General features: G+C 43.8%; 1 protein-coding gene and 1 non-coding gene across 2 annotated transcripts in view; one reads left to right on the top strand and one right to left on the bottom strand.

Moving 5' to 3' along the window:
* The window catches only part of LOC122565552 (ceramide synthase 4-like), a 54,404-nt gene extending 44,755 nt beyond the window's left edge, over positions 1–9,649 (bottom strand). The window contains exon 1 of the mRNA XM_043721605.1: positions 9,424–9,649. Within this exon, the coding sequence (XP_043577540.1) occupies positions 9,424–9,449 (26 nt within the window). The 5' untranslated portion in view covers positions 9,450–9,649. The remainder of the gene's footprint in view (positions 1–9,423) is intronic.
* trnal-aag lies at positions 4,928–5,009 on the top strand. Its single transcript has one exon. It is a non-coding gene; the product is annotated as a tRNA-Leu (tRNA).
* Positions 9,650–11,280: the final 1,631 nt, after the last annotated feature.

Genomic DNA, 11,280 nt, shown 5'->3' with positions numbered 1-11,280 from the left:
GGGCAAACCTTTTCCGGGGGGGGGGGGGGCTGGGGGTGTCCAGAACCAGAGGGCATAGGTTTAGGGTGAGAGAGGAAGATATAAAAGGCACCTCCAGGGCAATGTTTTCGCACAGAGGGTGGTACGGGTATGGAATGAGCTGCCAGACGAAGTGGAGGAGGCTGGTACAATTGCAACATTTAAGAGGCATTTGGATGGGTGTAGGAATAGGAAGGATTTGGAGGGACATGGGCTGGATGCTGGCAGGTGGGACTAGATTGGATTGGGATATCTGGTCGGCATGGACGGGTTGGACTGAAGGTTCTGTTTCCATGCTGTACATCTCTATGACTATGACTCTAAATTGCATCTGCACACCTCTTCCTCCTCCACCCCCCCCCAATGCCCAATACTTCAGTAAGATAGCAGTGAAAGGACACTACATGAATAAGAGTCAAGTGAATAGAAGGATGTGAAGATGATCAGAGTTCAGGTAGAGAATAAGGGGATTTGTGTGGATTAAGTGAACCATTTGGGCCTTTCCTCCCCTTCGTGGTGCTTCTGAAATTGCATCTGACTAAATTTTGGTCACCTGCCCCACCTCTGGTCAGAAAACACTCAATTGTATAAAATCAGTCCTGTGAAGCACCTGGGGACATTTTACTTTTAATTTAGTTTAACAAAAGTTAAAACTTGTTCACTTCCACCAAACTGAAGTTTCAACCTTCCTTGTGTGCTTATTCAGTTTTTCTACCCCCAGATTTTAAGATAATGATAATCCTGCAATGGCAGCACTCCTTGTTGATACCAAATTGCCATAACAATGAACTTCCTCAAATCATTGCAGTAGGAGGCAGATCACTACACTTGCTCACAATGGCCATTGCCCATCATGAACAACGTGTATACATTCCCTATAAACTTCTGTGAAAATCAGGGCACAGCCAATGTTAGTGGACAGCAGTCTTAAGCTGCATGTAGAACTGAATATTGTGCAAACAACCCAACTAATGCCCTTAAGAAAGGCAAGTATTCACTGAACCAATGGAAACACAGGACTTCAACTAACATACTCTTGAAGCAAGAGGCAAAGGTACAAACAAACTCAGACATGTCGTGCAACCATGTTTTTGGTGCAAGTACAGCCAGTGTTGCAATTTGAATGACTAATACACCATTCCTGCTTGACATTTTGAATTCAGTTTTTAAAATTCTAAAAATCATCAAAAAGTCAAGTCTCCTTTTGTGGATTTTGGTATTGGTTTAGCATTTAGACTATTAACGCCCTCTATTTTCAATTTGAAGAGTTTGCATACACTTTGTGAAGATTAGTAATAGCACATGCTGACAGAAGGCAACACTGGGGACTAGACAGCAGGGAATCTCCAGGAAAGGACATTTGGCCTGCTCTACAATTACTCAGCTTTCCACAGGTACCAGGATTACTGATGAATTGTTATTAATGAATCCTTCTAATCCTCCACATCTCAAGGCTATAAAATACAGGAACAGAAGGAGGTCATTCAGTGCCTTTAACAAGATCATGGCTGATCGGATTATTCTCGATTCTACTTTCCTGCCTTATTCCCATAACCCAAGATTCCCTTATTGAATATCTGGTCTATTGCAGCCATGAATACACATAACCCAGCCTGAACAACTCTGTCAAGAATTCCACAGATTTTATTAAACTCTGAAAGAAATTCTTCCTCAACTCATTCTGAAATGGGTGACCCCTCACTTGAGCATTTTACCCTCTGGCTTCTAGATAGTTTCCCCACAGGAGGAAAACAACTGTTCCGTATCTACTAGGTAAAAACAATGACTGCAGATGCTGGAAACCAGATTCTGGATCAGTGGTGCTGGAAGAGCACAGCAATTCAGGCAGCATCCGAGGACAGGCAAAATCGACGTTCCGTATCTACTGTCAAGCCCCCAAATAACCGTGTTTCAAAGAATCTCCTCTATTACAGTACAGGCCCATTTGTTCAACCCCACATCATAAGAAAATCCCTCCATGTCCAGGATCAATCTTGCAACCTCTCTCTAGAATGTTAAAAATCACACAACACCAGGTGTTAATTGGAAGCACACTCGCTTTCGGAGTGACGCTCCATCAGGTGATCGCTCCTTCATCAGATGACTATCACCTGATGAAGGAGCGTCGCTCCGAAAGCTAGTGTGCTTCCAATTAAACCTGTTGGACCATAACCTGGTGTTGTGAGATTTTTAACTTTGTACACCCCAGTCCAACACCGGCATCTCCAAATCATCTCTCTAGAATGCTTTTCTTATCCCAACTGTCTTATTAGGATTAGCCAATCCTCCATCCATGCTAATGTGCAACCTCCAATACAATGGGCTCTTATTAAGAAGCCCAATGTGTGCTACACTATTGAATGTTGTTTGTAAATATGTTCCATTGTCCCGCCTGTTATTTCCTCAAAGGAATTCTAATACATTTTTCAGGTACAAGTTCCCTTTCCTGAAGCTCTGCTTGATTGTGTAATTCTAAGTGCTTTGCTGTTTAGATGATATTTACATTACTCAAGTGAACAGTAAGAACAAACTTACAAATTTACAGGCAACCAGAGAGAAAAGACGGATTTTCACAGCATTTCAGTTACTTCCTAGTTGATGGATACAGACTTCCCCTATTTACAAAATGTGTCATCTAAATGGTATTTGTCCCTTACACTTTTCTCAAACATCATTCAATAGAATTACACAGGTGGTGCTCATTCAGCCAAACCATTTTTACTTCACCTCCACACAAACAGTACAACATTCCTCAGGGTTTACTTCCAACCTGTGACCATATTCGCTTATTCTCATTACAGACAAAACTGCAGATAGAGTCAAGAGTTACACTGCGCAGAAACAGACCATTTGGTCCAACTCGTCTGTATCGACCAGATATCCTAAACAGATCTAATCCCATTTTCCAGCATTTGGCCCATATCCCTCTAAATCTTTCCTATTCATATATCCATCCAAATGCTGTAATTGTATCTGCCTCCACTACTTCTCCTGGCAGGTCATTCCATCCATGCACCACCCTCTGTAAAAAGTCCCCCTTCAGATCCTTTTTAAATCTTTTTCCATCATCTTAAAACCTATACCCTCCCCTACTCTGGGAAGGCGACCTTGGCTATTCACCCTATCCATACTCCTCAAGATTTTATAAACCTGAGGACACCCCACCCCCCACCCCCTCCCCCAACCCAGCCTCCCAAGCTCCAGCAAAAGTAACCCCAGCCTATTCGGTCTCTCCCTCGAGCTCAAATCCTTCAAGCCCAGCAACTTCCCTGTTGTGAAACTTGAAAGGGTGCAGAAAAGACTTAGATTTTTCCTATAGCAGGGAGACCAGAACTGAACATAGTATTCCTGAAGTGGCCTAACCAATGCCCTGTACAGCCACAGTTGAAACGTGTGGTGCTGGAAAAGCACAGCAGGCCAGGCAGCATCCGAGGAGCAGGAGAATCGATGTTTCGGGCATAAGCCCTTCTTCAGGAAGGTGGCGGCTTATGCCCAAAACATCGATTCTCCTGCTCCTCGGATGCTGCCTGGCTGCTGCGCTTTTCCAGCACCACACTTTTCAACTCTGGTCTCCAGCATCTGCAGTCCTCACTTTCTCCCTGTACAGCCACAACATGACCTCCCAACTCCTATACTCCTGGAGATCTGAAACAAAAACAAATTGCTGGCAAACTTAAGTTTGTCAGCATCTGCGAGAAGAAAGCAGAGTAAATTGAGTCTGGTAACTCATTAGAACTTAAATAATTTACATAATCTCTGCTTCAACCAGCTGTGCTAACGTAATCCACAGCAGGAAAATCTTTTTCCTATTCTCCACCTTAGTTTGCTTAGATTTAACCTTTTATCTATCCCCTCATTCTAGGCCCTTCAACAATTGGAAGCATTCTGTTCCTCTATGTACTCTACTCCATCTCTTCATAATTCCAAACACCTTCAAAGACACTAATGTTCTTCCTAATATTTCCAAGTCTGTCTTTTGCATTTCCTCATGCCAGACAGCATTGTAATGAACTGCACTGTATTCACCCTATTGTCTCATTCCTTTACATTGATGCAATACCCCCTTCATTAATGACTCTACAAGTAGTCTCACATTCCAATAGTCTAGGGTCTGAGTGCCAATTTCCCCTGCTCCTTCAGTTATTGCATTGACCTTGCAAAAAAAAAATTAAGTCTTTCCTATTGGGATTTTAAACTTCACCATATAATTAGTTGCTCCAACCACATTCAACTCCTTAAACTTTGACTCGTTAAGCTAGATGCATCATCTCTCCTTATTGGCTTGCAAACTCAAGGAAGTCTTGAATCATTTTAGGAATTTCATTTCCTTTTCTCTTATGATTCCCCATCTGCTGAATAGAAACTAGTTATCTTTGTTGCAAGAGGATTTAAATGCACTGACTCAGAGGTAACTCCTGGAGTATTCCACATGGATAGCACCTGGGGCTACAGGATGGAGGAGCGGACTGGGCTGAGGGTGTGGAAAATGGGGAAAAGAGACAAGAAAAAGCAGCATAACAAGAGGGAACATTAAAGTCCAACTGTGATAATTGGAGACAGTGGTCATGACATTCCACAGAGTGGCCTGGGTATAGTATCGTTCAGAGGGTGAGCGCCTGGTGGGGCATTGCTAGATTGGGATGTTAATCCAGAGCATGACCCTACTGCAGCCTTCTACTCAACTTCACAGCAAAGCAGCTGCTTATTCCACAGAAGGAATTTTGCTGTAATAGGACTAAGTGAATGGTGCTCCTTGCTCACCACATCATAGGGTGCTGTGAATTAGGTTTGAGAGACCTTCAATGGCATAGGGGCTCCACCTTTTGCTTTATCCTGATTCTCTACACCCTGCCACCCATGCTTTGCAACTGGCTATTGATCAACCTTTAAACTTGGAAGTTTAAAGGCTGGTAGTGTGGCCGAGTGGTCTAAGGCGCTGGATTAAGGCTCCAGTCTCGACAGGGGCGTGGGTTCGAATCTCACCGTTGCCATTTCTGTTGATCAACTCCAACGACGCAGCTTGTTAAAATGCTGTTTCGATCCCCGCTGTAGGTGGGCGGCACGGTGGCACAGTGGTTAGCACTGCTGCCTCACAGCGCCCGAGACCCGGGTTCAATTCCCGCCTCAGGCGACTGACTGTGTGGAGTTTGCACGTTCTCCCCGTGTCTGCGTGGGTTTCCTCCGGGTTCCTCCCACAGTCCAAAGATGTGCAGGTCGGGTGAATTGGCAATGCTAAATTGCCCGTAGTCTTAGGTAAGAGGTAAATGTAGGGGTATGGGTGGGTTGCGCTTCGGCGGGTCGGTATGGACTTGTTGGGCCGAAGGGCCTGTTTCCACACTGTAATGTAATCTAATCTAATCTTGCTCCAACTATCCATTAGCAGACAAAGGTCTACAGGGAAGCAATTTGGTGATCCATTAGCCTTCAAACTGTATCCACTGTAAAAATGTTCCCACCTTCTCCACACTTAGTTTTTCCAGACCATTCAAAGCACTAAAATGGAGGTTAGATTGTACAAAGATTTTGTGCAAAATAGGATATAATAATTCAGCCAAATGAAGTGCACCTCCAGATTTGCATTGATTTAAATGCAAGTTTGGAGACAAGTATTAACAGGAAGTTCAATATCACTCCTTTTAGACTTCATCTAACGTCAGTATTACTCAAGGGTTGACTGGATTGGTCCAATAGAAGCCTGCTAGCCTTCATTTCTCCTCCTCCTCCTCAATTGCTGATAATTCTGCCAAAATTAAATCTTCCAGCAAAGTCCACTTCCCAAGCTCTTCCCTGGCAGGGAAAGATTTTCTCCTGCACAGCCTTATCTAGGTACTGAGTGCAGGAAACACTGAATGAACAAACAAATTTAATGGTATTTCCCATCCACAATTATCTAAAAGACAGCACACAGTTTGAATACAGATTCAATCTTCCTTGCCACTTGACACAAACTCAAGTGCATTGGGGCAGACAATCCGGATAGGTCTCCTTTCCTCAATGTTAAATGCTGGATGTCTTCAACATTAAATGAGGCACCATTACTATTTTGCTGGTGCCCTTGGAGCAGGAGCACACCATGAATTACTGAATAACAGCTCACCCCATTAAAAGATGCAATACCTACAAGCTGATTCTGTGCTTGTGAAGTGGTTCCCTGACGGACTTGTCTCTAACGTCTGCAGACTTGATCAAATTCCTCTCCATTCCCCAAGTAAAACAAGGAGTGATCTGTGACCATGGTTTAAAAATAATGACAAAACCTGTTTAATAACAACTGGCAACATTTCTGTGCTATGCATTGACAATGACTTGTGTCACAAAAACTCTGCATTTATATAGTGACTTACCACATCTCAAATTGCCTGTTCCTCAGAGATTCTTTGAGGATTTTGTAAAAGTATGGCAAGAGCTGCTTACTTACAGCAGAAATTCAACTTATGAGATTAGCAGTCCACTAATCTGCTATTGGAGGAATAAATGTAGCTACATCAGAACTGAGCACTTGAAATCTTTAATCATCTGGATAACTGGAACAGGCAGACAGTTTTGTTTTAATTTTTAATTTCTAACTGCTGAGAGCTCCCCTCACAGTGGGTCAGCCTCAACTCTGGAGACTGTGTGTAGCGTCTCATCTCTGCCACCCCTGGATGCTACTAAGCTATCGGGAACTGATGAAGGGTAGCCTCATACCAAGCAGCACACACTAGTGCACAATCCAAACCTTCAGCACGTTAACATGTAAAACACAACACACCCTAGGTAGGCAATGTATTCTGGAAAAGCTTCTTGCATTTGAGCGTGTTGAAAAGACAGCACAAAGATTTCATTATCAGGATGCCAAATATCCATTCAGCAGTGCAGTGTTTAATTAAAACAATGGAATGTCTCATCCAGAAGTTGTTTTTAGTTAACAAGGACCTTGACATTGAAGAAAAGAATTACGTGCCATGATCTTAAATTCTTTGACCCTTAAATTGTCTGCCTATTGTGGAATTCTCTCTCTCAAACACAACATTGACTGCTTTGACCCAAATTTAGAGTGGTTCAGAATAATTGAAAGTTTTCAGAATAACAAACAGCCCACTAGAGACTGAGTTCACTTTCCAATGATTGTTCATGTGGGATAAGCATTGGGGCATTAGCCCTGCAGGGATCAGGAGTGACTTGGCTACCTGAACTGGTTTCTTGCATCTACCAGCTTGTCTGATCTAATCATGAGCATATTTTGGTCAAACCAGTCAGAGACACAGTACCAAGACTCAGGGATTGAATTTGCTTCCATTGTCCAGCAGTCTATCAGTTGAGCTAATGTCAATGTAAATAATCACTCTTACAAAATGATTAAATCTAACAAGCAGATCAGACATCAGGCTTAAGCTGTCACTCAGCACACAGACATCTAAAAAGGGTTAATTCCACAAATTGCACAGACCATTCCCTGAACATTGAAAGGGAAGGGGTGACCTAATTAAGTGCCAGTGATTAGAGGGGTTAATGGAGTTAGAGTTGATAAGCCTAGCAAGAAAAAAACCTCTTAGTGGGCAGTTCTAGACCTAGGAGAAAGCGAGGACTGCAGATGCTGGAGATCAGAGTCGAAAAGTGTGGTGCTGGAAAAGCGCAGGTCAGGCAGCATCCAGAATCAACGTTTCAGGCATAAGCCCTTCATCAGGAATGATCTCCAGCATCTGCAGCACTCACAATCCCTCCTTCAGGAAGGAGAACATGTCTAAAACGTCAATTCTCCTGCCTCCCAGATGCTGCCTGACCTGCTGTGCTTTTCCAGTACCACACTTTTCAGTTCTAGAGATAGGTGATTTAGGGATGGCAGATAGACCTCAAACAAAGGTTGTGGAAAAAAAACATTTTCCCCTCTAAAAGCTGTTGAGGCAAGGAGAGGGGCACTACAATAGAGCTATATTTGTATTCAGGCACTGCTTTGGAAAAAGAAAGAGGTAGGTTACTGTGAATTATTAAAATCATAGCAAATGGTCAATAGAATTAAGGTATAGAGCAGCCTCTATCAAATTTAGCAATGGAACAGTTTTAAAGGGATAGGTGCCCTCCTATGTTATGAGCAACACAGGTTTTCACACAAAGCCCCTGACAATTTGGTTCACCCAATAGAGCAATATCACAGGGGAGCCCAAATTTGCCATTTCATGTTGAACTTACAACTCAGGTTCAAATCTCTCATGCTCCAGAGTGTATCATAGAATCCAGACAGTGTGGAAGCAAGCCATTCAGGCCCATCTACTCCACACCAACCCACTCAGACCCATCCCCATACCCCTGCATTTCTCATGGCCAATCCACCTAACCTGCAATCTTTGTACTGTGGGAGGAAGCCCTCGCTGTCACCAGAATGTGCAAACCCCACACAGACAGTTACCAGAGGGTGGGATCAAACCCAGGTCCCTGGCACTGAGGCAGCAGTGCTATCCACTGTGCCACAGCACATAACATCTCTAAACAGGTTCAGTAGAAAACAGCTACATGACCAGCCTTCAACATCAATCTTCTGTCAGACCATCATTGTGAGCCAGTATCTCTTCATCATGAGATAGGGCCTACCCACAATTCAGAAGGACTCAACTAGGACAACTGATATCCCTGGAGTGCCAAAGGGCACTATCCCTGATTAGGCTTACTCCTCAAAGTCTTCAGTTGGGGCTTTATGCAAGCAACTTTGGCCAGTTTCCCCTTCCCCAGGGTCAAAGCTACCCCCCTTCCCTGAAATTGGATCCTTTATCTTGACACCTCTATCATGGATTTAAAAAAAATAGGAAACACCTTATTTCTAGATGTGTGTATTTGAAAAGGAGAACAAGTCAGAGACATGTATACAACCTTCTTAACTGAGTGATAGCAAAGTGCCTTTTGCTCCTCAACCAACCAGTCAGCTTTCAAGAGCTCTGGCCTCATACCGGCAGAGAGAGAAATGTGTTCACCTTTGTATTCTGGTTAGAATGTACCTCATAACATACGTAACTGCCCTTCGATTGATGGCTACATCAACACACCCGTACCTTGGGACTCCAGGGCACACCAATGCTGCCTCAGAGCATGCTGCCTCTGCAGGAAAAAAAGCAACTCTTGTATCTAACCATTTCACTTTAATATTAGGAACAGCGCGGATGTTCTATAAAGTGGGAGTGCAAGCTACAAGGTTGAAAGGGAATCAGACATAGTTTGTCTGTTAGTTCACCAGGTAGGAAACCCCAAAGCTTCCAAAAGGGGCATTTTAAATATACAATTCAAACTCAGGGTTGAGCAGAGGGTTAATTCCCCAGAACTTTAGGTACAGTACTGAAAATGATACTCACCTTGGTATTAAAACTAAATAAATACAAGGGGAAAATATTCACAACGCACATAAGTTAGAAAGAACTAAACAAAACTGTTTCCCACCTGAAACTCCTTCCTTGCTTGCGCATTCTATTTTCCCCACTCTCTCTGCTGTTCTCTCCTCACTCGTGTCGATCATTTCCCTCTGTACCTCGATTTAACCTTTTTTCGATTTTTTTGTTCCTCTCTTTTCACATACACCCTCCCCATCTCAGGCGAACTCTCCCCGGCTCCAACTGTTTCCCAAGTCACCAAAACAAACAGGTTACGGTCTGAACTGGTGAGATGAAATTTCTTACTGACCTGCCGCTGATGTAACTTCAGGAGACGGACTGCTTTCTACAATCGAGAGGGCGGAATAAAATCAGAAGGCTGCAAACGGGACTGCAGGTAAGAAAACAGCCTGGACAATACTGAGCTAAACTCGAGCTGCCACCTAGTGCGAACTCTGTAACTCCCAACCGCCCACTAACGGGGGGAGGAGACATGCAATTCCCAATCATTATCTAACGGATACAGCTGGGACTGGGAAAACACTGACATTCACCTGTACCCGGCAGTACAGACATACACGTGGAGCACACATACAGAAATGCTTCGGGCATTCAGGAGCTCTGGCCTCATACGTGCACAGAGAGAGAGAGAGAGAAACAAGCGTTCACACTTCTAATCTGGTTAGAACGTACATAACTGCCCTTCGATTTTGGAACACTGAGGTACACCAACACACATCTGTACCTGGAGACTGTGGGGTACACCAACACATACATGTACCTTGAGACTGAGAGGTACATAAACCAATACCTGTACCTTGGGACACAGTACACTAGCACACACCTGTACCTTGAGACTGAGGGGTACACAAACCAATACCTGTACTTTGGGACTGAGGGATACATGAACACACAGCTATATCTTGGGACATGGGTACACCAACACACACCTGTACCTTGAGACTGAGCGGTACACCAATAGGAAGGGGTTCCTTGGGACACAGGGAACAGCAATATGACATTCAACAAATGGTCTGGAATGAAAAGCTGACCTAATGTTGACCATTTAAGCATTGTGAATCTTTGTAGAACTCCTCATTCATTATTATCCTTTAATCTGCCATCCCTACCTGGTCTGGCCTACACATGACTATAGGCCCATAGCAATCTGGTTGACTCTTATCTTCCCCCTGGACAATTAGGGATTGGTAAATAAATGTTGGTCTGGACAGCATCACCCACATATTGTAAGATGTAGAAGTAGAAATAGACAATTCAACCCATCAAATCTGTTCCATTATTCAATGTGAACAAATGAAAACACTCCTGTGCTGTGAGACTGGGAATAACACCAACATACAGTTGTACCCTGTAAGTGGATAAGAAGGTATTTTCCTCCTTCCCACCTCCTGTCCAGGTTCCTCTCAGATTTTGCTGACTGTTGTTGGGGATCAGGCTGCAGGTACTCCAGATGCCATTTTCATGTGTGGGACTGCAGTGAGGAACTGAGGAGGTACTGCAGCAAAATCCTGCCCTGTTCTCAAATCCATATGCATCCACTTTGCAGCTCTGTTATTGAGCTGGGGCCCTAGGATCATTCCCCCCGAGCTGATATGGTACTGAGGCCAATTGCACCAGTTTTACTTCATACCCGGTTGAAGTCAACCAAGGTCATCACAAAGTTGGACTAAAAAGTGAGTCTGTCTGGAATGTGGGCCTCAATTATTGACTGCTCTGACCCAGTTTATGGATAGAACATAGAACATAGAAGAATACAGCGCAGTACAGGCCCTTTGGCCCTCGATGTTGCGCCGATCCAAGCCCACCTAACCTACACTAGCCCACTATCCTCCATATGCCTATCCAATGCACGTTTAAATGCCCATAATGAAGGAGAGTCCACCACTGCTACTGGCAGAGCATTCCA

Source organism: Chiloscyllium plagiosum, chromosome 31, assembly GCF_004010195.1.
Source record: "Chiloscyllium plagiosum isolate BGI_BamShark_2017 chromosome 31, ASM401019v2, whole genome shotgun sequence".
NCBI classification, from domain to species: domain Eukaryota; kingdom Metazoa; phylum Chordata; class Chondrichthyes; order Orectolobiformes; family Hemiscylliidae; genus Chiloscyllium; species Chiloscyllium plagiosum.
This window is presented reverse-complemented; position numbering and strand designations above follow the sequence as displayed.